The 26,625-nt window shown below is 43.9% G+C and overlaps 1 protein-coding gene across 2 annotated transcripts; it reads left to right on the forward strand.

Annotated features, from left to right (window-relative positions):
* On the forward strand, positions 1-26,269 carry LOC147423654 (uncharacterized). 2 transcript variants are annotated; one of them, XM_086501071.1, is made up of 8 exons: positions 1-1,360; positions 1,483-2,989; positions 3,447-3,519; positions 3,597-3,730; positions 3,812-3,877; positions 5,022-5,111; positions 5,207-5,383; positions 25,800-26,269. In XM_086501071.1, the coding sequence occupies exons 1-8, from the start codon at positions 786-788 to the stop codon at positions 25,836-25,838; spliced, it is 2,661 nt and encodes an 886-aa protein (XP_086357197.1). In that variant the 5' UTR covers positions 1-785; the 3' UTR covers positions 25,839-26,269. The 2 variants fall into 2 exon arrangements, with proteins under 2 accessions (XP_086357197.1, XP_086357198.1); XM_086501072.1 differs by having other exon boundaries at positions 2-1,360; positions 3,630-3,730.
* Positions 26,270-26,625: the final 356 nt, after the last annotated feature.

Raw genomic sequence — 26,625 nt, forward strand, 5'->3', positions numbered from 1 at the left:
CAGCTTGTGGCGGAGAAGGAATCCTGAAGGCAGTACACGTGGGCTACAGCAAGCGGTCCGTGGAGTCAAAATCAATGCTTCGCTAATTTTCCGAAAAAATGATCGAGCTCTGTGCCTGCAGCTCTGTTTTCACTCCACTCTCATAACTGTTGGCCTGCTACGCTACTTGCAATCCGCGCGCATGAGCCCTAAATACCCAATTTGAGCGGTAGCACATGACCTTCTGCTTTGGGTTTTCCTCTCCTCTCGCCTTCCACCTGCCTTCTGCTTCGTACACATACTGTGCTCCCTTCCCGTCCTTCCCTCGTGCCGTTCGTGAGTACTCGGAAGTCGCAGAGCTCCTCTTACGTCAAATTATTCTGCGGTCATCCGTTTCTGCTTGCTTTCCTGCAGCTCTCCATCGCCCTGCTGCTATTAATTAAAACTACTGGAGCATTGCAAATTGTTACCTGCTAAGAGCACGTAAAGAACGACAAGTTTTCAAATGCATGTGTCGATTTGAGTATCCACTGCGCGCCTTCTCGTCTGTTCTGAGACCATTCTTGATCAAATAGTTGTGTTCATGCTCACCTGATTTCCCAATTGCGACGTCACCGTCGCTTTTGGGTCTCTATGGCCATCTTTTAGTAGAACTGGATGAGGCAGAGTACGGGGAACTTTTGAGCAAAGCTTTTCTGGATGTCTACTCTCCTTTGAGAAATTGTGTAACATGCATACGTTGATGAGAGGTGCTTCATCGTGCTGGCTCCATTTTTCCTTTGGAGCTTGCTGTCTGTCATACCAACATGTCGTATAGGGTGGATCGGAGCCCAAAGGTGGCTTCAAAGGTGCCTCCCATGTATTCACCAAGGATTGATGGAGGTGGACTCTTGGCGAGTCGGGTAATGCCACCGTCTCCACTCAGCAAAGGCTTAGATGGGCCAGCTGGACCATTGGTGGATTATGATGATGTGTTTGGGGGGCCTCCAAGATTTGCAGCATCAGTGCTTGCAGCACAGGCAAGTCAGGCTCCTTCGGTCATGCTCGACAGATCGAGTGCCAGGACTCCATCATTCAGATCCCCCTCCTTGCCTGTGTTCGATCTTCCTGTCTTTGGAGATGATGTATTTGGCAGTAGCAATACCTATGAGCCAAGGCCTGTGTCTGTTGCTTACGATGACATATTTAGAGAAGAGGTGCAGACACCAGATGTGTACCAGGGGTCCGTCGGCTTATATAGAAACAGACCGCAGTCAAAAGCAACTTCACGCTCCAGCTCCCGTCGAATGAGTCCTGTCCATCCTGCTGCTTCTTTACCAGAGCAACTTCTACAAGAGGAAATTCTTGCAGCAGCCAACACAGCAGCTTTCTTCAAGGACAGGTATCTTTTGCAAACTCTTTGCACACATAATTTAGTTGTATTCCTTTGCGCCTGTGTGCATTTATGAGCTGTAAATCTGGTTCTATGATTTACTTTGTTCCATTTACTTATGCTTAGAACAGGTCAAATATGGGGAGTCGAAATTCTTTCTCCTCACCTTTGTTCGATGAGGGAAGAAGCAATAGTTCCTCAAGAAAGGACAGAGTTGGGTTGAGCCTGCCCTCTTCTCCACCACACACCAGTACTCGCAGCAATGCCAATAGGTTCACGGCTTCTAACAGTGCCAACAACTTGGGTGCCTCGAGGAACGGGGATGTTGATGATGTTTTTGGCGGATTTCCTCAGAGGACGTATGCTTTAGTTTTCCCAGCTGCCAATCATGATGCTTCTACCCCGTCAAGGACCCACAGCGCGCAAGCAAAAGGGGGGGCACAAAACAAGCCTCCTAGAAGTCCATTCACATCTCAGTCTTCTGAGTCTTTCGAAGGTCTAAGTCGCACTTTATCGAGCTCCTCCTCTTCTGATGGAGATCAGGAATTGCAGGATGACTTCATTGAGATCCGGATGGACAGACAAAGTGATTCCACACCAGAACAAGTGGAAGCTGCAGCAGGGAAAACGTGGGTAACTGCAAGTGACCTGAAGGTATCATCTCAATCAACACCCAACAAGGCATCTGCGAGGCCGCCCCCAGCTCCGGCCCCAGCTTCTCAGCTAAAACACAAATCATGGAAGGATTGGACTTCTGATTTGACTATGTGCCAGCCAATTTACCCTGCTTCTTCATCCATCGTTATTGGAGTAGCTCATTCAACAAAGAAAGACCTTAACAATGGCAGCACAATGTCACAGCACAAGAAGGGATTGGTTGAGGTTGGTTCCTTTAAGCGGCTCGAAAATAACTCTGCAGCACAACAGCCGGGAGGGAAGTATACACTGTCTTCACCTCTTAGAACGGCGCTTAAAGGTAAGCCGTTGGAGGAGACTATGGAGTTAGAAGAAAGGGAGCTTCAGGCCATGCTGAACAGTGCTTGGAAGATGAATGAAAATCGAGAACAAAGAAAAATTACTGCAGCAAGGCAAGCACAAGATTCTCCGAGTGTTTTTGATTTCAAGTTGCAAGAGCCCCTTGTGAAGGAGGAGAAAAGACAGCCAAGCAAGTTGCCAAAAGCACATTCTCATCAGCAAGGCTCACGGAAAATTGAAGACAGAGAGGCAGAGCTACATTGGAAGTCATGGAGAAAGCATTCCAGCAAAGAGAGGACGGACGCATTAAGGGATTCAATAAAGGTAGGCTTGACGCACGAGAGCAAGTTGACAAAGGCTCCAGTCCACAGTGCCCAGGATGTTCTCCAAGAAAGAATTGAAAATCCTGCAATGTTGAATGCATTGTCTGAAGCGGAGGATCCTTTTGATCCGGAGGAGATTGTGAAGGTAGTTGCGGAGGAGGTGTCTGCAAATGGCCTAACAAAAGATTCAGATAGAGGGGGTAATGTAGACCTTTACTTGAAATCAAAACAAAGAGGAGCTGAAGATGTGCGGATTTCTGGGAACGAGAAGCCTCTGAAGGTTCCAAAGGATGAAAATGAAACTGCCAGAGCTGTCTGTTCAACGAATAGTTCTTTACAGGTGCATTCTTAAGCCCTTTTAATCAATACTAAATGCAGTGGGAATGTGTCCAGAAAGAAGTGATAGGTATGTTAATCAGAAAGGTTTACAGAGAGACTACCACCAGAAGATCTAAAGTCGCAGACCTTCCAATGTTGGTGCTACACATGCACACTAAGTTTTGAACTTAACCCTATTGAGTGCTTACAAAGTAGATACGTACTCATTAATCTCATTTCTGTGCCTTGTTTTTTTTTCCTAATCTCATTGTGCTGATAATATTTTTGTTGTATTTTGTCAATGTAATGGTGGAATTGCCTCAGCATCATCTTAGTCTTGTGTAAGACTATGTGCTGAAAGGATGCTCTTTCTCACGATGTGGCTTCCTTTAGAAGGGTCTTGATATCATTTCAACCTGCATAGCTGCAGCTATTGAAGAGGTTATTGAGGATCTCAATGAGCTTTTTCTATTTTGCAGGACTTTGTACAGTACAGTGAGCTACAAGAAGAAGTTGTCAGTGAAGGATTGGAGGAAATAGATTCCCTCATAGGTTTGACTTAACCCTTCCAAAGTGTATTTAGGCAATGTGGATTTTTTGAATAGTTAGGTATCTTATGTTTCAAGCAGATTTCACTTCAATGATGTTCCAATGCTCACCAGGAATGGATCCTTCTATGGAGGGATTCCAAGACATAGAAGGGGAGTCACTGGAACGTAGAAAATCAAGATGGTTGCGCCATTTACGCTCAAAAGAGCGAGTGGTGAGATTTTCATGATGATTAATCTGTAGTGGGTATCTGATAGTATGTGAAGGAAGCATGAAGGTGTAACTGTTTTGGCAGGCAAAGGCACTGGAGGAGATGCAGCAAAGGGATGCAGAGGTGCAACGACAGCAGGAAGAGAAGCAAGTAAGTTTACAGATTTTTTCTCCCTTTGAAAACCTTATCTGATGCCAGTTAGAACTTATAGAGTGGTTGGTGATGGTCAAGAACTGTTCCAGGGATCTATCCATTTTTCTCCGGTTCTAGTTTTATATGGTACTCCCTATTGCTAAATGCCGCCAGCCCTCATTGAGCTTGCCGGGCTGCTCTGAAGGGCTGAGTCTTGGGATACACTGTAGCGCATTTGCTACATTTTGCCTTCTATCAAATAAGAAGTGTCTTCTGATCTTAGAGTAAGCAATCGCAAAATATAGAGTGCGACTACTAATAGGAGAGTTAGGTCTCATGGACAGTTATGTACCCTAGGCTTTCCGGCTGATGGACGTGTGCAAATGGACCATGTTGGTGTCATGGTCTAGTCATCCTCCTTGGCATCTCTGCCTATTGGATAGGTGCCAGTTGAAAGCCTTAGCCATCCTCTTATGGATATCTTTTCTATGCACAACCGCGGCTTCGTTATGATGGTACTACTGGGAACTCCACAGGTTGTGCTACTGCTGTCATGAGCCTCATGTCCCTCGGACTCCTTGAGAGTGGGCTTACATTGCGCACTTGTCTGGGTGTTGGCCCACATAGCCTACACACTACTGGCTGTGCCTGACTATGGGGCTAGAGTTTTATTTTGAAAGTGGCATCTTGGTGGAGACTCTTTGAGTAATAAGCCTTTTTCTTGACCCCTAGCCCATTTCTTATGTCCCAATCTTCCTCTGTTATAAAAGGCTCCTAACTCTTTTGTTATTCCATCTAGTGTTGTTTTTTATATGACTAAAGGGGTCTGATTGTGCTGGAAGTGTTACAACTTACAAGGTCTTCCCTTTGATGTGTCTCTTGTACATAGCAATGAATCTCTGGAATTGAGAGGTAATGTTGGAGGTGCCTATTTAAATTCACATCCTAAATATCTTGAGCTTGCTATGCCTGACTAAGCCTTGTCTTCTGTAACCATGCCCTTTTTTGGCATTACCAAACTCAAGGTATAACGAAGCAGGTAAGGGTGAGCATGCACAAAGCTGAGTTATGGCACCGATATCTGAGTGTAGATATACATGCCATTTGATGTCATTCAATAGTCTCAGCTTGGCTTAGCAATGTTCTTGTCATGTGTTCACAGCAATTGTCAGAGAGTGCAGACCGGCAAATCAAACGCTGGGCCACAGGAAAGGAGGGAAATTTACGGGCTCTTCTATCTAATCTGCAACATGTGAGTGATGTACACTTTTGGATTGCATAAAGATGTGGCAATCTCTGTTATATTGATGTCCATTTTGTTTCTTTATTTTTTTGGATGTTGTATAGGTGCTGTGGCCAGAGAGTGGGTGGCAACCCATTTCTCTGACAGGATTGATAGAGGGACCTGATGTGAAGAAAGCTTATCGGAAGGCAACGCTTTTTGTGCATCCAGATAAGATGCAGCAGAAGGGAGCAACTCTGCAACAGAAATACATTGCGGAACGGGTTTTTGACATTCTTCAGGTAAAACCTGATTCTAAGATCATGGCCACGTTTAAAGTATAAAGTGTTAAGGTTTCTCAGCAAATGACAATTGAAGATGAATATCAGAATTATAAGGTTTTTTTTTTTCCGGTGGTGGGGGGAGTTTGCTGCATATCTTTGAAGAAAGATAGCTTTAATGTAATACACCTGGATCTTCTGCCAAGTTTACTACTTAGTATTAAATTCCTGGATAACCTCTGGTTGTCTTTTTCACCACATAAGGCGTCAGGGGCAAAGCAAGACCATGACAATGGGTGCCTTTAATGCTACGAGGGTATTGGCAAGAAGGTGCAAATACACCTCTTGGAGTGAGCTCGGTTAGAAGGTAGGCTCTCTCTTAAATATCTCACCGAAGAAGAGGCTTCTTGACAAGCTCACGGTCACGGGATGGCTGAAGTGATGAGGAGGTCCTAATAAGTAGCTGCCAATCCTAGGTCCTATCACAAAAGCTGATGTGGCATGTGGGCCACCGTATCAGAACAGACCTAACTGGAACATAGTGACTCAAGAGGAGCAGACTCTATGGTTCGGAATTCACGCCGCAAAACGCGGGCATCCATATGGTGTGCTGATGTGGCAGTCTGGTTGCTATGCAAGCTGGGTTATTGGCTGAATTTTGTCATGTTTGTACATAGGAGATGATTTAAGTACTTTTGGGGCACTGTTGTAAATAGCATATTGATGTGTTTCGCTTTTGGGGCCCAGTGCTCATAAGAGAAAGGCCGCGGTTGTCATAAGTTCTTAGATTATGTGACTGGGCACGCAGAATAGTTGTGATCCCGACAGTTAAATCTATATAGAAAGAAATACCGCAAGGGGTGCCAATTGAGGGGCCAATGTCTCGTAGAGAGAATGGGGACCAAAGCATCCAGCAGCAGGAAGGGTTCTAATTTGGCTACTAACTAGTAGCATCATCTGGAGCAGTAGATGCCACCCTACCCGGGCTTTCTGGGCAGGAGCTTGACTTTCTTGAATATGGTGATCAAGAATCAGTCTTGGATGCCATTCGGTCCCTATGGAGTAGGCGGCTATGGACCATATGGAGCAAGGATGCCTAGATTCGTGGGAAGGATGCATGGGACGATTCCTAGCATGCAACAACACCCTCATGGATTCTTCCAAGGTGGAATTGGTGGCATTTATGGAGGAGGGATGCTTCCAACTTTTGGCACTATGGGAAACACTTCTACAACCCAATGCATATGATTTGTTGAGATACATGGTGGGCTAGAAGGATGGCAAAGAAGGAGCCAGAACGGTAAGTTTGTCACCTTTTCAAGGCCTTGAGATGAGCACTTGCCTTTTATCTAGCAGGTTGATAGCCATTTCTTTGGTGGTAACTTCACCAAAGCCTCCAAGGTTAGAAGACTATCCTTCCTTTTCAAAGAGAGTGCTTTATAGTGGTGGTACTTCATTGCTTCATAAATTCATGGACAAGCATGGAAGAATTCATTTAGATTTAAAAGGTTGTTTGCTTCCCCCATGTTTGACACTAGCATGTTAGGCAATTGATTTTGTGGAATCGTCTATGGTTCAAGAACAACATCTTCCAGTCGTACGGTCAAATTTTGGGATGCTTTTCTTCTGGGGGCGTGTTTCCATAAGGGCAACATTGATGAGCAGAGCAGATGGAGAAATATTGCCATGGGGACCGGGGTGCCTCTTGAGTCGAAAAGGTACTACCTAAAGTAGAAAACTTTCAACAATGGGAGATGCGCCTTGCTCACTGGGGTGTTGGCATTCAAGAATGAAGAATTGAAAAAGAAGTTGTTGGAACATAAGAAAGGCAAAAAGAAGGCTAAGGGGTTCATCAAAGGAGTGTTTGGTCAAAGGACTTACTAGCCATGGATTTCAGCTGGGCAAAAGCTGGAATGGTTCAAACAAGGCAAGTGCTTCATGTGTGGGAAAGACTAAAAGCAAAGAAGAATGCACGATACTTGATCTTCTTCGACAATGGTGCCAAGGCCAACTTCATTTCAACAAAGATGGTGGCATAGTTGGGAGTGAAGCGTGAGGAGCATCTGGTAACATATCTTACCCTTCTCAATCAGCCAACATCGACCAATAGAGGATTGCTTCATCTCATTGAGGAGCTTGGCTCCTTTCACATAGTGCATCTCTCCGGCAGTGAAGTTGTACATGGGGAATCGTCCTTGCCCCTTTTACAAACCTAGGTTATTGTTAACTCCGGAGATAGATTTTTAATTCCTCTTGCATTTTGCATATATACAGAGTGATAGCCACTACAAACTTGACCACTCGCTCTGCCCTGAACGCTTGGATTACATTCGTAGATCCAAAGTCTAGATGTCAAGACATAGTCTACCTCTTATGTATGAATGCTGTTATTTCTTTTAACATACACAGACTGAGACTATAACAACATATGATTGCTTAATTCTACACTTACAATCCAATGTGCTAGTGTCTTGTGTTTCTCCTCGGAAGCTCCCTCTGTGAAGTCACCCCTACCCATCGATTGTCTCCTCTAGAGAGCTTCTCAATCATAGTTACCCGGAATGGAAAATCGGAACGCGGAACGGGGAACGGCAATAGGCATGAATGCCATTTCCTGTTACAGATACTCACGTCTCAAACACGGAACGAGGATTGAAGGAGTACGAGCGGAAGTGCGACGCGAGAGAGAGTGCGAGAAGAAGAGCACGACAATATGGTGAACTCGCTCTACTGTAAATGTGTAGAGCATAGTGAGTTCTTATTAGGTTTTTACAAAAGAATATGTGTACATACCTGGCGGCCCGCCCACTTACCTGGGCGACCACATTGGGCTTTATACCCCAACAACCTCCCACTTAAAGTCCAATGTGGTACTTTAAGTGTGAGAGAAGCTACTATACAAGCTAATATACAAGAGATGTAGAGAAGTGATGTACTATCCTACACCTAACTGCTTGCGAAAATGCGCAAAGCTCTCTGAGGGAAGTCCTTTTGTAAGTAGATCAGCAGGATTTTCTGTGGTGTGAACTTTGACAAGCTGAAGTTGCTTATCCTCGAGCATTTCCCTGATGAAATGATACTTCACATCCACATGCTTTGTCTTTGAGTGATAAACTGGATTGCGAGCCAATTGTATAGCACTTTGACTATCACAATATAACACAGGCATCTCTTCTTTGATTCCCAAATCTGTTACTAGTCGATTAAGCCAAATTGATTCTTTGCATGCCTCTGATGCTGCAACACATTCAGCCTCTGTAGTAGACTGAGTAATACAATCTTGTAATCTAGAACGCCATGATACTGCTCCACCAGCCAATGTAAAGACATACCCTGACGTAGACCTTCGGTTGTCTAAGTCACCTGCATAATCTGAGTCTGTAAAACCCTTTACACTTAGCTCCTGACTCCCATAGCATATACACATACTCTTTGTAGCTTTCAGGTATCTCAATATTCCTTTCACTGCCTCCCAATGTTTCTTGCCTGGGTTTGACATGTATCGACTTACTACTCCCACTGCAAATGCAATGTCTGGGCGAGTAGCAATCATTGCATACATCAAACTACCCACTGCAGACGCATATGGAATCTTATCCATTTCAGCCTGTTCTTCCTCAGACACAGGACAATCTTGTTTGCTAAGTTTCACATATGGTGGCAATGGAACACTCAATGCCTTTCCCTTCTCCATATTGAAACGTTGCAAAACCTTGTCAATATACTCTGTTTGAGATAACCAAATCAACTTCTTTGATCTGTCTCTCTCAATGCGCATACCAAGTATATGACTTGCCTCACCCATGTCTTTCATGTCAAACGATTTTGCCATCTTTGACTTCAAAGCTGAAATTTCTTCCAAGTGCTTGCCAGCAATCAACATGTCATCCACATACAAAATAAGGATCAGCCAACTACCATCCTTAGCCTTCTTTGTATATAGACAGTGATCGAACTCACTACGTTTGTAGCCTTGAGAAAGCATAAACTTGTGGAATTTATGGTACCATGCCCTCGGTGATTGTTTTAAGCCATAAAGACTCTTTAACAATTGGCATACCCAATCTTCCTTGCCTTTCTCAACAAACCCTTCTGGCTGCTGCATGTAAATTTCCACATCTAAATCACCATGCAAGAACGTTGTCTTGACATCCATTTGGTGCAACACCAAATCTAATATGGCAACCAATGCAAGAAAGCATCTCAATGTAGTCATCTTGACCACCGGAGAGAAGACTTCATCAAAGTCAATGCCTTGTTCTTGCTTAAAGCCCTTGGCAACAAGCCTTGCTTTGTACTTTGGCTGACTATCATGAGCGGTGATCTTATACCTGTAAACCCATTTACAGGGTAGAGCCTTTTTGCTCCGTGGTAATTTAACTAGCTTCCATGTCTGGTTTTTATGCAGAGCTGTCATCTCTGACTGCATGGCCAATTGCCAATTCCGGGAGTCCTTCATTTGCACTGCTTCCTTGTAACATGAAGGCTCATTGCAATCAGGTAACATGACATAGTTCATAGATGGAACAAACCTATCAGGAGGTCGCGTGATACGTCCAGATCTACGCACAATAGGTGGCTCAGGCTCAGCCACAACCTGTGGTTCCACTCTATCCTGTCCTTGCTCCTCTTGAGCCCTGACATTTTGTCTTGCACGTGCAGGTCCATCTTCTTGGAAGACAACTCTTCTAATCTCCTCAACCCTCTCTGGTTTAGAATGATATTTGGATTCATTAAAGTGAACATCATTGCTGCGGACAACCTTTCTGGATTCGGGATCCCAAAGTCTGTACCCCATCTCACCAGAATTACCATAGCCTAGAAAGATGCACTTTCTACTCTTTGGCTCAAGTTTGTTCCTAAATTCCTTTGGAACATGAGTATATGCCTCACAGCCAAAGACTCTGAGATGCTTGTATGAGGGCATTTTGCCTGACCATACCATCTCTGGCACTGAATCCTTCTGCAAAACCTTGCTAAGAGATGTATTTACAAGATGAACAGCTGTTGATACAGCTTCAGCCCAAAACCCATTTGGCAGCTGTGCATTAGACAACATACTTCTGACCTTCTCTTGTATGGTCCTATTCATCGTCTTAGCAACACCATTTTGAGGAGGATTGTAAGGAGCAGTAAGTTCACGTTTTATACCTTTTGACTCACAAAAGTCCTGAAAGGCCTTTGAAACATACTCTCCACCATTGTCAGTGCGTAAGCATTTAAGCTTCTTGCCACTCTGATTCTCCACAAGTGTCACAAACGTTTTGAAAACACTAAACGCTTCATCCTTGTGCTTGAGAAAGTAAACCCATACTTTCCTCGAGTAATCATCTATAAATGTCATAAAGTAAGAAGCTTCCCCTAGAGATAGGTTAGGCATAGGTCCACACAAATCACTATGAACAAGTGCCAACTGTGTATCTCTTCTACTGCTTCTATGCTAATGTGGCTGCTATGTTTGCTTATCATACAGACAATGTTCACAGAATTCAAAATCATTAAATGAAAAGCCAGGCAAATAACCAGAACGAGACAAGATTTCCATTCCCTTCTTGGACATATGTCCTAACCGGCTATGCCACAAAGAAACGTTCGGCTGCTCGGTTACATTGATTACATTTTTAGAGACATTTGATACATAAATCATGTAACTCCATGTGCTACTGTCATAGAACCCTTGGATATCTTCCACATGTTCTGTCCAAAAGTGGTGACGTAGCCAGCATCATCAAGTAAACCTGTGCTGATCAAGCTCTTTGTAATTGCGGGAACATGTCTCACATTCTTCAGCGTGAAAGAAGAGCCATTCTGAAACTTCAATTGAACATCTCCACAACACCTAAGATCTCACATGTCTGCCCATTGCCTAGCCGAACATGATCTTTAGTGGTCACATAAGAAGTAAACCACTCCTTGTTTGGAGACACATGAAGTGATGTCCCTGAGTCTATAATCCAGTCACTCAGTCCATTTCCATCAGATGCTGTAAGAAGAGCTAAGTCCATTGTATTCTTCAAGAAGTAGGTGTCTCCTGACACTAGACTGTCATCCTCTGCAACAGTGTTTGTCACATTTATTTCTTGAATCTTCACTGAGGACTTGTTCTTCTCACCATGGTCTTCATCTTTCTCTTTGTCTTTTTCTGCTTTCCATTCTCTGCAGTCTCTTTTCATGTGACCCTTCTTGCCACAATGGTAGCATTCTATGTCACTCTTGCCTATAGCACTGCGAGATTTGCTACGAGACTGATTCCTCTTTCCACCTTTGTACTTTTCTTTGGTCCGTCCCCTGACAACTAAGGCTGTTCCTTTGTCTTTGTCCATTGTCTTTCTATTGGTTTCTTCAGTAAGCAGACTTCCTTCTACACCTGCTATGTTCAAACCATCTGGAGGTGCAAAATTACTCAAAGCTGTGCGAAAAGTGTCCAACTTTCCGGCAATGTGATCAACAGGAACATAGCTCTAACAAGTTCATCAAACTTGACACCTTGAGCTGACAACTGACTATAGATTGTGTTGAATTCATTCAGATGATTGGACATAGGTGTCCCTTCTTTCATCTTCAAGTCAACAAGCTTCTTAAGCCAGTATACCTGTGAAGCTGCACTCTGCTTCTCATAAAGATCACTCAGCTTTAACCATGCTTGATAAGCCGACATCTCGTCTACTACATTGAAGTAAACGCTTTCTGCCAAAGTCAGCATAATGGTATAAAGTGCCAATTCATCCATTTCGCTCCATTCATCTGCGTCCATATCTTCTGGTTTTATCCCCTTGAGCTTTATAGGTTTTATCTGCTTCTTTTGTACCAACACGTGCCAAATCTGCTTCTTCCACAATGGGAAATTGGTTCCATCCAGCTTCTTGATATTGTAAAGAGCAGTGTCCTGTGATCCAGCCATAGCTACGCTTCATAGTAGTTTACTTTTCTAGGAAAAATTCGGCAGAGTTTCCCCTGTAAACTGACCTTTGAACCAATATCAACCTGTCAAATGAACCAAGAAAGCTTCAGATTCTGCAGAAATTTTGGCAGTCTCCTTTGTAAAATGGCTCTGGTGTACTAAAAAACAGACCAAAAACAGCTCAAAAAACAGTGTCTCTCTGACACTGTAAGCTGCGGGTAAACCTGTCCTGTACCTGTACTGTCTCTCACTGTCCTGTCACTGTCCTATAAGCATAGATTGCGACAATGCCTCAACGGCAGTAAAGTAAAGATGCAATCCCAACTATCTAACTCACAGTCAATACATCCTAGCTGCCTATCTAAGGGTGCTCGAGGGATCGCTCCAAGACCTATATCACCGAAAGGATCTCAACATTCGAGAATCCCCCAGCTCAATAAAACCTCACTCGACCCTCAACAAAGGCTGCAGTAAATCTGACAGTACATAGACTTCCCACAAAGTCATACATCCACAAATTTCCCACTGTATGCTGTAACCGCTGCGGCGGTTGTTTGCTGCGTGACTCACAGCCAGCAAACCCTCAACAGACATACATCATCTCTGACAATACATCCCATGTGGAAGTACCTGCAATGTCAGGATGAAATCTGGAATATCAAGCAGCAAACGCAAGCTACTTGATGAACTAGTGGATGTCGCCTATAGTCTGTGTGTAGATGCGCCCATGTCGTATGTGACACGCCTCCAAGAACTGTGAGCCGTCCTTCGATGTGTAGACAGCCACAAATCAACACTCTGGGAATGTCGATATCCTCAGCACCTGCAGTCGTAGGCCGAAAACCCCAAATTTGCAGAGTTGGATCTGCACCCGCTGAGACCACGTAGTCGAAAATGGCCTGCGCAGACCTTTGTCGAAGCGGAACGGTGGCCGTGTCTTCGCCTGTCGAATTTCACTCCAATCTGAGTTGGTGACTCTAGCCTCCTGCAGTGCTGCCCCGAGCCTCGATCTGAGCTCTGATACCAGTTGAAGGAGTACGAGCGGAAGTGCGACGCGAGAGAGAGTGCGAGAAGAAGAGCACGACGATATGGTGAACTCGCTCTACTGTAAATGTGTAGAGCATAGTGAGTTCTTATTAGGTTTTTACAAAAGAATATGTGTACATACCTGGCGGCCCGCCCACTTACCTGGGCGACCACATTGGGCTTTATACCCTAACAAGGATTTGGAAGGGGAAGTTGGATTGGAAACGGGGAACAGAGACTTGAAAATTGCCATACCTTGTAACTATGTGAATCCCAATGCATAGGTGCCATGCCCATGACCTTGCATGGCTTACATAGTCTGAACTCCTAGGCTCGATCTCAACTGCTTCAGAGTGTGCAAGACATTTCGGCATCATACACAGAGGACATGAATCAGAGGCTTCACAGTTGTCCAATGAAAGAGCCATTTCCTATCTCTTTGTGCTTCTTCGACGGACATAATTAGTTCAGAAGGGATAGCATCTATGGCATGTTAGCCATGCTTACAGCGTCACGATGTAGCATTTTTCTCTTCAAATGTTTGTTTTTGGGATTTCCTTTCTTGTCTATGGCACTTCTCATGAGACATCGTTACCATTTCTACCTTGTTCTCCTAATGGTTCTCTCATGAGACATCCTTACCACTTCTAATTAGTCAGTGTTTACTGAAAAAAGTTTATGACCTTTCGCTGTTTTGCAGGATTAATTGCAGGTGATTACAATTCTTTCAAGACGGTGTCATGTCACAAAGTGATGACGTGCAACTGGAAGGATTGGCCGAGAGGACAAGAGCAATTGAACCCAAAAGAATTGATGAAATTGTGGCCGAGGGGCCTAAAAAGAGGATTAGGGTTTTAAAAACCTAATCATACGCAACTTGAAGAACTTAAGAGCACCGACTGTGGGGCCTAAACCCAAAATATATCAAAAGCATGACATCTGGGCTAATTTTTGTGGTTTGTGCTGACATGATGATGTGGCAGGTTGTAAGGTGCAACGGAAGTGAATGTTGAACTTTGCTCAAGATGAGTGCTCCGAACTGTGCTCAAGGGTTCCTTTAACTTATGGAAGGGAGAGCCTTCCGTTCCTTTAGTGAAAGAGTGCAAATGATCACAAACAAAGGGAATGACATTGTGAATGAAGGTGCTGAGACTGAGAGAGAGAGAGAGAAGAATACGACACCAGACAGTTGTCAAACCCTCCTCCAAGGGCCCCCTCTTTATGGCGAGAGAGGTCTATGCTATTGATTGCACAAATCTGGTACAATGGTCTAGATGCAATGGACTTGTCGACGATGTCGACGACAATGACAACGACGACGAGACGGACTGAAACCTGAAAACGCTAGGGGCTGAAATCTGCAAATCTGCTAACTGTTGAATTCTGACACTGTGCTGGTGAGGATGGCGATGGCGACGACGCGACGACGACGCGTTGAAAACGTAGACGTTGAAATTTGCGGACAGCGGGCTGGATCCGAAAATGATGGCTGATCTGAACGTTCGGCGAGGATTTGCTGCGGGTAGGTGAGATCTGTGAGGTTAGGGGCTGATCTTGTAGAGTCTAAGTGCTGAAAACTGAAAACGCTGATGGAATGGCTGATCTGACGCCGAGAAACTGCAAAACGCTGATGCTATTTGCAGGTTGCAAAAACGCCAGGGCTGATCTAGTACTGTTGATAAAAAAAACACCAGGCTGAATCTATTGAAGCAAAATGCTAGGCTGATTCTGCTGATGAAAAACGCCAGAGGTCTTGTTGGTCGAAAACGCTAAGGGATCCTGCTGGTCTTGCTGAGAAGGTGCACTGCAAGTGGTGGGAACTTCTGCTGCCTCTTCTGCCAGAAAGTGTCAGTGCTAGGTTTTTATTTATACTTGCTTAGCAAAATTGCCCTACCTAGTTTCCCAACAAAGTCACTTATTAATAATAAGTGAAAAATGGATAAAATAGGGGAAATGGGTTTTGTGCACTGTAAAATGCTCATGATGGGTACTGACTGTAATTCTGATGATCATGCTGTGTGCAACCAGAGGATATGCAACTACTCTTAAGTGCCTCACTGCTTGGACATGCACGGCCTGCTCACAGGCTCACAAAGGTGCCAGAATGCTTTCTAAGCTTACCTGAACCCTGGACCTGAAGTAGCTTGTCCACATGCACATAGGGTTAGATGTGCACGTGACACAGGTTGTATGGATTTATGCGTTTTGCGTTGGTAGAGGTTGGCAGCTCTTGCGTGGGCTTTTGAGAGAAGATGCTTTTGGGTGTCATGGCGAGAGTGGTCTACTTATGATTGCACAAACTGGTACAAACTGAATGCATGTGACTGATGCAAGTCTAGGCTATGTCGGCGATGACGACGGGGATGGCGAGACCGACATAAGGGCTGAAATCTACAATCTGGTATCTGTTGTCCAAAAACGCTATGGGCTGAAATTTGCTGCAGGCCCAAAAACGCTGATTCTGGGTCGTAGGTCTTTGACGCTGAAAATCTGCAGGTTTAGGGCTGAAAACTGAGGTTCTTAAGGGCTGAGAACTGTTGGTCTTTCCGGGCTGAATCTGCTACTCTTTTAGGGGCTGAACTTGCAGGTTCTTCATTGCTGAAAACGCTGCATTGCTGTGGCTGAAAACGTTGCAAATCTGCAAAAACGATAGGTTGATGTGTCTCCAAAAACGCTAGCTTGCCGGTCTTTTGTGTAACTAAGTCAGACTTTGTAAATAATTAATTTATTTACGAGAAAAGAATTATCTAATTAGTTGTGTGCACACCAGAATAGACCTAGCAGTTCTAAGGCCTCAGGTGAGCCTAAATGCGGGCTAGAACACCTCAGAGGGACTTTAGCAGAAATTACCCTGAAGCCCTAGTGATTGGGAAATCGGGTCTTCAGAAAGGGGTAAGCAGTAGCCTCAGATTTTATGCTCAGGAAAAATACGCGTGTCAGTACAAGCACATGAATGAGATGGGGTCCTTAGAACAGTGACCCTAAGGCTAATAAAGCTAATAAAGCCTTAGGGTAAGTTTCGTGAAATTAAATTTAACGGTCCGTGCCCGGGCGGGCAGCCGGACAAGTGTGAACAGGTAAAGGCGGTGCAGTGCCGGTGCGGCATTGCGCCGACAGACCTTTGGTGTTCTCATAAAAGAATCATTGGTAGCAGTTGTTAGTTAGTTGCACATTTTTAATTAATGAGCTAGAAGTTTTTAAAGTCAAAAGTTGAATGGTTTTTAAGTTTTTAAAGTAAGTGTGCCAAGTGGCACACTTACCAATGCAAACTAACTCTCTCTCACTCTCACTCTCACCCTCTCTCTCTTCCTAGCGCCCCCTCTCCCTGATGGCTATTTAGGAGCCCCCCCTCCCCCATTTTCAGGGTTGGCAGTGCACCTACCCCCCCTAATGTGAGCGTGCTCTACGCGGTGGAGCCCTCCATTGAAGCTTGAGAGCAGCCCCTTGCGACATATGTGGTAGCCTTGTGCTCCCATTGTCAAGAACAAGGGATCTCACAGTCATAGACACCTTCTGGTGAAGTTTCATCGCGAGAAGCTGCCGTAGACGCTCTCTTAGCAGAGTGCGGCTGCTGTAATTCTCTGTTTTCAGCCCCTAATCACCTCGATTAGGGCTGTTTTCAGCAGATCAGCCATAGAAATTCTCTTCTCTCTCCTTATCCTAAGTCTACATCAAGTTTGGCGCGATTCCATCGCGAAGAAGACCTCTGTTTCGGCGTAGGGGTGCGCACAGGTAAGAATTTCAGGTTATGTGCAGAAAATTACAGCAAGCATGTGCGTGTGCATTTTGCTTGTTTTCTCTTTTGTGTTCGATGCATGAATGAATGAGCATGAAGGCAATACATAACGGAAGATGGACTCTCCTCTGTGAGAGCTTCCGATGAGCTGTTTTGGAAGATAGACTCTCTTTTCGAGAGCTTCCAACCAGTCTCGCAGAAGATGGGAAATCCCCTAAGCAGAAAGAAAGTGGAAACATTTTCTCAGTCAGTAGTCAGAACAGAACAGAAGAAAGAATAGAGGACGGGCGTATGCCCCGTTCCTGTGCTTGTAAAGATTCTCCCTTAGTAATAAAGATATTCTCTTTATGGGGGGGGACCAGCCCATCTTCTTGTCCCCAATGAAGTGTCAAGTTTTCTCGCTCCCTCTAATTCTCTTGAGTATTTGAAGTGCAATTAAACGTCAGTTTACGCTTCCGTATTTTTGTGACAGTGGTATCAGAGCAAGGTCCTCTCTCTCTTCCTGAAGGGATTGACGACTCTTGGCAGACTGCAGAAATGGGAGGACGCGAGATAGAGTTATCTCTCCTTCAACAACAGGTGGAAGAGTTGCAGAAAGCTCTCTCCCATCCAGAAGTCCAAAAGATTCTCCATACTCTTGAAAAAGGGAAGGAGAAAATGCCGATGGGGTCGGGAGAAATCCCGCAGAACCCAAAGGCACCACAACCAAGAAAAGATCCTTTGATTGGAACTTCCCGCATGCACGAGAGGCAGAAGAAATCTCCAGAACGTCATGTGCGGTTTAATCCAAAAGTTCAAGAGCAGGATCCCCCTGATTCCCCTCAGTTCTCTTTCATGAAGGATCTGGAAGACAGTTTCTCCAGAAGACATGTTTCTTGACGATCCGTCACAGCAAGAAGTACATTCAAGGAAAAGGACTCCTGTCCCCAAGGAGTCTAAGCATCGAAAGAAGGAGCACCATAAGAAGAAGCACCACAGGCAGAAAACATTCAAGTCAGGAGATAAAGATGTGAAATTCGACACCTACAATGGACGGCGTGATAATGACAAAGCTTTGGCTTTCATCCGCCAATTTGAAGTTGCATTTGCTGAAGGGAATTTTAAAGAAAGATCCAAGCTTCGCCATGTTAGTTTGTACCTGAAAGGCACCGCCAGCAATTGGTGGTTAACCCTTATCCTGGAAGATCGCAAACCCCAAGATTGGACCGCTTTCAAGAAGGAGTTCTACGCACAGTTCCTTCCTCCAGACTATGAGGAAGAGGTAAAGAAAGAATGGGATCGACTTTCACAGTCAGAGAACGAAACTGTTCCACGCTATGTGGATAGGTTTTGGGACGTTCTCTTGAAAGTCACTCCATTCAAGAAGATTGACGATTCGGAGAAGATGCGCAAGTTTGAAGCAGGTTTGCATGAAGCCTTGCAAAAGGCTATGAAGCTTTACCCTCGAGGTAACTTGTAGATACTTATGGAATCAGCCCGCATAGCTGATGGAATACATGACAAGGGTACTCCAAGGAAGATGGAGCAAAGCACTTACCATGCCAAGCAGAAGGCTCTCCATGAGCAACCTACCTCTTCTACTTCTTCTCAAAAGAAGAAAAGAACCACCTCCGAAGCAGAAGCAAAGCCAAATCAGCCCAAGAAAGGGAGATATCTCTCTCCTGCTAAGTTGCGAACCTACATTAGTGAAGGAAGATGCTTCAAGTGCGGACAAGTTGGACATATGAAGGGTGACTGTCCAACCAAACCTCCACAACCACCCTCCTCCAATGCAGTCCCAGATGTACAGGGAAATACAACCAAGGATGGAAAAGAAAGAGCTCTTCTCAAAGCATGGGGTAGTATCAACAACCAGCGGGCTCTTATTTTGTTTGACCCTGGTAGCACAGACAACTTCATCTCTACCAAGCTAGCTGACGACCTGAACTTGCAGCCCAATCGTTTTGGAGTCTCTATTTAAGCGCAATCTGCTTTCAAAGGGCAGAACTCAAACTCTACTCCAATCATAGGGAAGTTGAATATAAAGGTCGACGACTACAAGGATCAAGAGTCTTTCTTACTAGCTTCACTTGAAGGATGCGAGGTTATCTTGGGAATGCCTTGGCACTACAAGATGCATCCCATTCCTGATTATGTTCAGAAAACCTTATCTTTTGCTCATAAAGGAAAGGAGTATCTTGTACTTGCAGATGCAGGTGATTGGCGTATTCCTATCGCCAACCACATTGCCATCAAGAAAGAAATGAAAAAGTGTGTTTCAGCGTACTTGATTTTTGCAAGAGAGAGAGATGTGTCTGTTTCACAACTTTCTTCCTCTTTAGAGCAAAAAAGACTTAAGTTAATAGAAAGATTGTTTTGCAGATGAACTTCCAAATGAACTCCCACCTTCGCGACCTGAGGATCATACCATTGATTTGATCCCAGGAAGTTCTCCTCCAAATCAGCCCCCTTATCGAGTTAGTCTAATGCAGCAAGAGGAAATTCTCAAGCAGGTTAACGAACTTTTGGAGAAGGGCTTAATAAGGCCTAGTACTTCTCCATATTGTTCACCTGTCTTGCTAGTACAGAAAAAGGATGGCACATTCCGCATGTGCATAGACTATAGATCTCTAAACAAGATCACAATCAAGAATCGATTTCCAATCCCTCGGATTGACGACATTCTTGATAAGTTACAAGGAGCCAGTGTCTTTAGTTGTATAGACTTGAAGAGCGGTTATCATCAAATCCGCATAGCTCCTCAGGATGTGCATGAGACTTCATTTAGAACAACCTTCAGGTTGTATGAATTCTTAGTGATGCCTTTTGGGCTCACTAATGCACCAGCTACATTCAACAGAATGATGGATAGAATCTTCCACTCATACAGAAGCTTTACAGGCGTTTTCTTTGATGACGTCTTAATCTTCTCAGAGACGGAAGACGAACACTATAAGCATCTCGCCTTAGTGTTTGAAGAATTACGCAAACACAAATTATTTGTGAATGCTAAGAAGAGTGAGTTCTTTCTAAAAGAAATCCACTATTTGGGCCATATAGTATCTCACAACCAGGTGAGAATGGACCCTGATAAGATTCAAGCAGTTGTAGAATGGCCTACGCCAACTACAGTACATGATGTACGAAGTTTCCTTGGCCTCTGTTCTTATTATCGGCGTTTCATTCGAGCTTTTGCCGCGATAGCAGGTCCCCTCCATGACCTGACAAAGAAGCGGATTCCATTCCATTGGGGGTCTGGACAAAAACAAGATTTCGAAAAGCTTAAGTATCTACTCAGTCACGGACCCGTTCTTACCGTCCCTGATCTTCGCAAACCTTTCGAGGTATACTGCGATGCATCTGGAGATTGTGTAGGAGCAGTTTTGAACCAAGAGGGTCACGCGATAGCCTATGAAAGTCGGCACCTTAAAGATGCAAGAGTTGCATGCCTCCATATACGAAAAAGAGCTAATGGCAGTAATTCATGCTCTTTCCATTTGGAAACACTATCTATTAGGAGCTGATTTTATTATCAAGACAGATCATCAAAGTCTTCGCTACTTTCTCACACAGAGAAAGTTATCAGAAAAGTAGATGAGATGGGCCAACTTTCTTTCAATGTTTCATTTTCAGATTTTACACACTTCTGGAACAAAGAATGCAGTTGCAGATGCTCTCTCCAGGCGTCCAAAGATCAATGCACTAACAACAATTTATCATGAGGAACTAGAATCTCTCAGCGAGATGTATCCTCAAGATCCAGACTTCGCCACAATTTGGGCAGATCTTCAAGCTGGTCACTCAAAGCCACCTTATTCTATCAGGGATAATACACTCTATCGTCAACAAGCAATATGCATAGCTCAGCCTTTACGACAAAAGGTGATGGATGAAGCACATAATTCTCCTTATGCCGGGCATCGGGGAATTGCTTCCACCACTAGTGCCCTCGAAAGGTATTTCTTTTGGCCAACACTCCGTGCGGACATTGAAAAACATGTACGTGAGTGTTTAGTATGCCAAAAAGTGAAATATGACAGACATAAAGTTTATGGCAAACTTCAGCCGCTCCCTGTGCCTAACACGCCATGGGAAAGTATTGCCATGGATTTTATTACGGATCTTCCTAGATCCAAGAATGGAAATGATGCAATCTGGACTATAGTAGATAGGTTCAGTAAGCAAGCACATTTTCTTCCAGTAAAAAAGACGATCAAAGCTGATCACATGGCTAGAATATTTCTAGCTCAGATTTTTAAACACCATAGATTGCCAAAGACTATTGTCAGCGATAGAGATCCCCGCATGACTAGTCTATTTTGGCAGGTATTGTTTGAAAACTTGGGAACTAAGCTTGATTTTTTATCAGCTTATCACCCTCAAACAGATGGTCAAAGCGAAATCGCTAATGCCACTGTTTTAGATCTCCTCAAGTGCTATGTTTCGGAACGACAATCCGAATGGGAACAGTACTTACCAATAGTTGAGTTTGCGTATAACAATACCATACATTCCTCAACTGGTAAAGCCCCCTTCGAAATTATTTACGGGACGCCACTCTTACTTCCTATTATGGTGACCAAAGAAAACATCTTCGCCGCAGATAAATTTGTGCGCAATATTGATATTGTCCATCAACAAGTAAGGCAAGCGATTCTTCGTACTCAAGAGCAACAAAAGAGAAAAGCAGACAAGCACAGAAGGAATCTCAATCTTGAAAAAGGACAATATGTCCTGCTTCGGTTTGAGAAAGCTAGATTGAAAAAGCGGGTCGGCAAAGGGAAAGTTGTCAAACTTTCCTATAGATTTTACGGCCCTTTCAAAATTACAGATAAAGTCAATGATGTGACTTTCAGATTGGATTTGCCTTCTAACTGGCGCATCCACAATGCTTTTCATGTCAGTCTCCTCCGATCATATGTTGGACCTCCTCCAGTGGCGCCCGTACAAGAAGATCCTCCAGAAGTCGAAGAGACTGAGGAAATCCTTCAACCTGAACAGATAATACACCACTCGGAGAGACAACTCAAGTCGGGGAGTCTACATCGAAAGTATTTAGTCAAGTTCAAGAATTACACTCCTTTAGATGCAAAGTGGATGCCTGAGTCCGATCTCAAGGACTACCCTGACATCTTGCACAGTTATGTTGACGCTCTACAGTTGAGGTCAACTGTTTAGAACCAAGAGGGATGTAACTAAGTCAGACTTTGTAAATAATTAATTTATTTACGAGAAAAGAATTATCTAATTAGTTGTGTGTACACCAGAATAGACCTAGCAGTTCTAAGGCCTCAGGTGAGCCTAAATGCGGGCTAGAACACCTCAGAGGGACCTTAGCAGAAATTACCCTGAAGCCCTAGTGATTGGGAAATCAGGTCTTCAGAAAGGGGTAAGCAGTAGCCTCAGATTTTAGGCTCAAGAAAAATACGCGCGTCAGTACAAGCACATGAATGAGATGGGGTCCTTAGAACAGTGACCCTAAGGCTAATAAAGCTAATAAAGCCTTAGGGTAAGTTTCGTGAAATTAAATTTAACGGTCCGTGCCCGGGCGGGCGGCCGGACAAGTGTGAACAGGTAAAGGCGGTGCAGTGCCGGTGCGGCATTGCGCCGACAGACCTTTGGTGTTCTCATAAAAGAATCATTGGTAGCAGTTGTTAGTTAGTTGCACATTTTTAATTAATGAGCTAGAAGTTTTTAAAGTCAAAAGTTGAATGGTTTTTAAGTTTTTAAAGTAAGTGTGCCAAGTGGCACACTTACCAATGCAAACTAACTCTCTCTCACTCTCACTCTCACCCTCTCTCTCTTCCTAGCGCCCCCTCTCCCTGATGGCTATTTAGGAGCTCCCCCTCCCCCATTTTCAGGGCTGGCAGTGCACCTACCCCCCCTAATGTGAGCGTGCTCTACGCGGTGGAGCCCTCCATTGAAGCTTGAGAGCAGCCCCTTGCGACATATGTGGTAGCCTTGTGCTCCCATTGTCAAGAACAAGGGATCTCACAGTCATAGACACCTTCTGGTGAAGTTTCATCGCGAGAAGCTGTCGTAGACGCTCTCTTAGCAGAGTGCGGCTGCTGTAATTCTCTGTTTTCAGCTCCTAATCACCTCGATTAGGGCTGTTTTCAGCAGATCAGCCATAGAAATTCTCTTCTCTCTCCTTATCCTAAGTCTACATCAAGTTTGGCGTGATTCCATCGCGAAGAAGACCTCTGTTTCGGCGTAGGGGTGCGCACAGGTAAGAATTTCAGGTTATGTGCAGAAAATTACAGCAAGCATGTGCGTGTGCATTTTGCTTGTTTTCTCTTTTGTGTTCGATGCATGAATGAATGAGCATGAAGGCAATACATAACGGAAGATGGACTCTCCTCTGTGAGAGCTTCCGATGAGCTGTTTTGGAAGATAGACTCTCTTTTCGAGAGCTTCCAACCAGTCTCGCAGAAGATGGAAAATCCCCTAAGCAGAAAGAAAGTGGAAACACTTTCTCAGTCAGTAGTCAGAATAGAACAGAAGAAAGAATAGAGGACGGGCGTATGCCCCGTTCCTGTGCTTGTAAAGATTCTCCCTTAGTAATAAAGATATTCTCTTTATGGGGGGGGACCAGTCCATCTTCTGGTCCCCAATGAAGTGTCAAGTTTTCTCGCTCCCTCTAATTCTCTTGAGTATTTGAAGTGCAATTAAACGTCAGTTTACGCTTCCGTATTTTTGTGACATTTTGTGGCAATGACACTGATGCAAAATGCTAGGCTTGGGAAGGTCCTGGCGGTGATGCTGTTGAAGAAAACGCTAGCATGGGGGGAATCTCTGCTTGGAGTGAAAGTCCACCAAGTTCTTGTTGGAGAAGTTGCCTGCTGAGCTTGGCTCCTGTTGCCTCTTCTGCCATTTAGTGCTAGTGTAGGTTTGCTTATATACAAACTTACTCAATTTGCCCTATCTACTTTCCAACAAAAGTCACTTAAAAATAATAAGCGAAAAATGTCAAAAATAGGAAAAATAGGCTAAATGCAATGGAAAATTCCCCTAATGGATTCTGATGGATTCCGATGGGAATGCTTATGATCATGTTGTGTGCAACCAGAGGATATGCATCTATACTAAGTGTCTTGGCATGCACGGTCTGCGACAGACTCACAAAAGTGCCAGATCACTTCTAAATCTAGACTGATTTGACTGAACTGAACCTTGATCATGATGTAGCTTGTCCACGGACACATAGGGTTGAATGTGTCACGTGACACTTGGTCTGGATGTGATTGCTAAATAAGTTACGATGATCATGATTTTTATCTAAGATCTCGACGCGGATAGTGCTGTGAATGTTCAACGATTGTTGTCTTCGTGCAAGTGCTAGACATGTGTGGTCTAGTACGTCGGTTCTTAGAGTTAGCGTCTACTAAATCGGTTTTTGTCCTATGTCTGTTTTGTAGGAGTAATCGAGTGCGATTACAATTCTTTCAAGAGGGAGATATGTCACAAAGTGATGATGTGGCATGGCCTGCAGGATTGGTCCAGGGGCCTAAAACCCTAAGTGAAAAGAAGCAAAGAAGTCGTGCGGACTTGCAGGATTTGGTGGAGTCGTCCAAAAGGGAATTAGGTTTAAAAACCTAACACTACCAACTTGCAGGACTTGATTGAGGGGCCTAAACCCTTAATAAATAAAGCAAGGCCCAAAAATTTGCGTAGAGGCTGATGACGTGGCATTTTTACTGATTTTTGCAAATCACGTTGCTGTCGTGGTAGGCCATACAAAATTCTGCAATTGCGCTGAGCTTTTGGAGCGCCAATTTCGGGCCCAGTAGCTTTTAGAAGTGCATAATTTCATGTGACTGCTTTTGAGTTTGGCCAAGGGCCTTTACATGTGAGCTGAGGGCCTTTCTTCTACTCAAATTAGCCAGGGAGTATTGAGAAAAGGACGACCCTTGGACATTGTACTTTGTGAAGCATGATAATGAAGAAATACGAAGAAGGGGCGCTAGTCTTTGGGGCCAATGCATCGGGGTGTGGGACTACGCCATGCCTTGTCGACTCTCCTTTTCTCTCTCTTGCTATTCAAGTTTTGCATAGTTGCTTGCAAAGTTTTGCGAGTGTTGCAGTAGATCTATGGCTTGGGTTGTCCAAGTCTAATACAAATGCATTGTGAATCTTCCAATTATCTGGTAACTTCAGTTTGAAGGATAAATCATTTATCTTTTCTTTACTTGGAAGGGCCCATAGTATCGCATGCTAAGCTTTGGAAAAAGCCTCTCCTTACCCTTTCGCTTTCGTAGGTGTGCTTTCTCAAACTTAAGTAGCATCCAATCATTTTCCTTCAATTGCAAGTGATGTCGATACTTGTCTGCTGCCTTCCTATGCCGTGCTTGAGACTTCTCCCAAAGCCTCCCTTACCTTGGCAAAAGCATTGTTTAGATCCTATGTATAGTAATCAACTTCAAAAATATTGTCCTTGGTGATTAGAATTGGTGGAACCTTTCTAACAACAATGCTGAACACCACCCCTTAGTTGTCCAACTTCTTCTCCATTTTCTCCTCTTGTTCTGTTTTGTAATTTTGTAATTTTGAGGTCGTTTCCATCCAGCCACTGAGGACTACCAAGTTGTACGATCTTCGGGTTGCTGCCCCAATGAAACAACCATCTCCCTCTCCATGTCGATAGAATATACTCTTTTGTACGCGTGTTCTGGTCCCATGGGTCATATGTGATCTCCTGAGGACAATAACTCTCTCTCTTTCTTTCAATATTCAGTCTATGTGCTTCTGTACTAATTCAAGACGTCCAATGCTAATATGCGTTCTTCTCTTTGCAGGAAGCTTGGAAGACATTCAACTTACAAGAACTCTTCTAAAAGATATCTCGACATACACACCTCCAAAAGGAGTTCTCTCTTGCTTTTATTGTAGATTGTATTCTTTATAAAAGAGGTCTTTTAATAAGCCCAAAATTGTAGGCAATGCTCGCCCAATTCTTTTGTGCATTTGTGGTCCTCAAATTAGAGCATTCCAAGAGGCAAGGAGAACATCATATGGAGGGTGTCTATATACTGAAGGTTATAAAGTGTCTAAAGTCGATGGCTAGTTCTCAATGCATATAACCAAATAAAGTAGCCGTTGCTAATCTCTTGCTGTCGGCCTCAAACCCAGTTAACTTTCCTACTTTTTAACACATTCAACATGGATGTTAGCCAGTCTTTAGCTGCAATTTGAGGGAGCAATATTCATAATAATGGCATCTTGTACATATGCTATCCTCAATGAAAGCTTCAAAGCTTTTGTTGCACTCGAGTAATTTTGTTGGGCCTGTGGAGTTCCTTGCCATTAAAGGCCCAATCCTACTAATTACATAAGGATTTAATGATGGATCAGTGAGGTTTTAGAAAGTTTTCATTGATCAACACTAATGGCCGAGGTTTTTGCAAAAGGATTAAAATGTGTCCACTGGCCTTTACTCTCCATGTGATGAAACATTTCCACCAAAACATGGTGACACTAAAATTTTTCCTTTTATTGAACAAAAGTGTACTTTTGAAATCAACAACTTTTGAGCCATGTAATTGCCAGCATTATCGACTTACAGAGAAAAGCCCAGTTGATTTTAAGGTACGAGCGACTTTACATTGTAGTGACAACAGTGAG

The sequence above is a fragment of the Adiantum capillus-veneris genome, chromosome 26 (assembly GCF_014529385.1).
Source record: "Adiantum capillus-veneris isolate H3 chromosome 26, ASM1452938v2, whole genome shotgun sequence".
Taxonomy (NCBI): Eukaryota; Viridiplantae; Streptophyta; class Polypodiopsida; order Polypodiales; family Pteridaceae; genus Adiantum; species Adiantum capillus-veneris.

What these genes read in the sequence shown, in the direction of transcription:
- LOC147423654 (XM_086501071.1), top strand. Translation starts at nt 786, where the DNA reads ATGTCGTATAGGGTGGATCGGAGCCCAAAGGTGGCTTCAAAGGTGCCT. An exon ending in TACGCTCAAAAGAGCGAGTG is followed by an intron (nt 3,731 to 3,811) that starts GTGAGATTTTCA and finishes CTGTTTTGGCAG; the next exon opens with GCAAAGGCACTGGAGGAGAT. An exon ending in TTCTATCTAATCTGCAACAT is followed by an intron (nt 5,112 to 5,206) that starts GTGAGTGATGTA and finishes GATGTTGTATAG; the next exon opens with GTGCTGTGGCCAGAGAGTGG.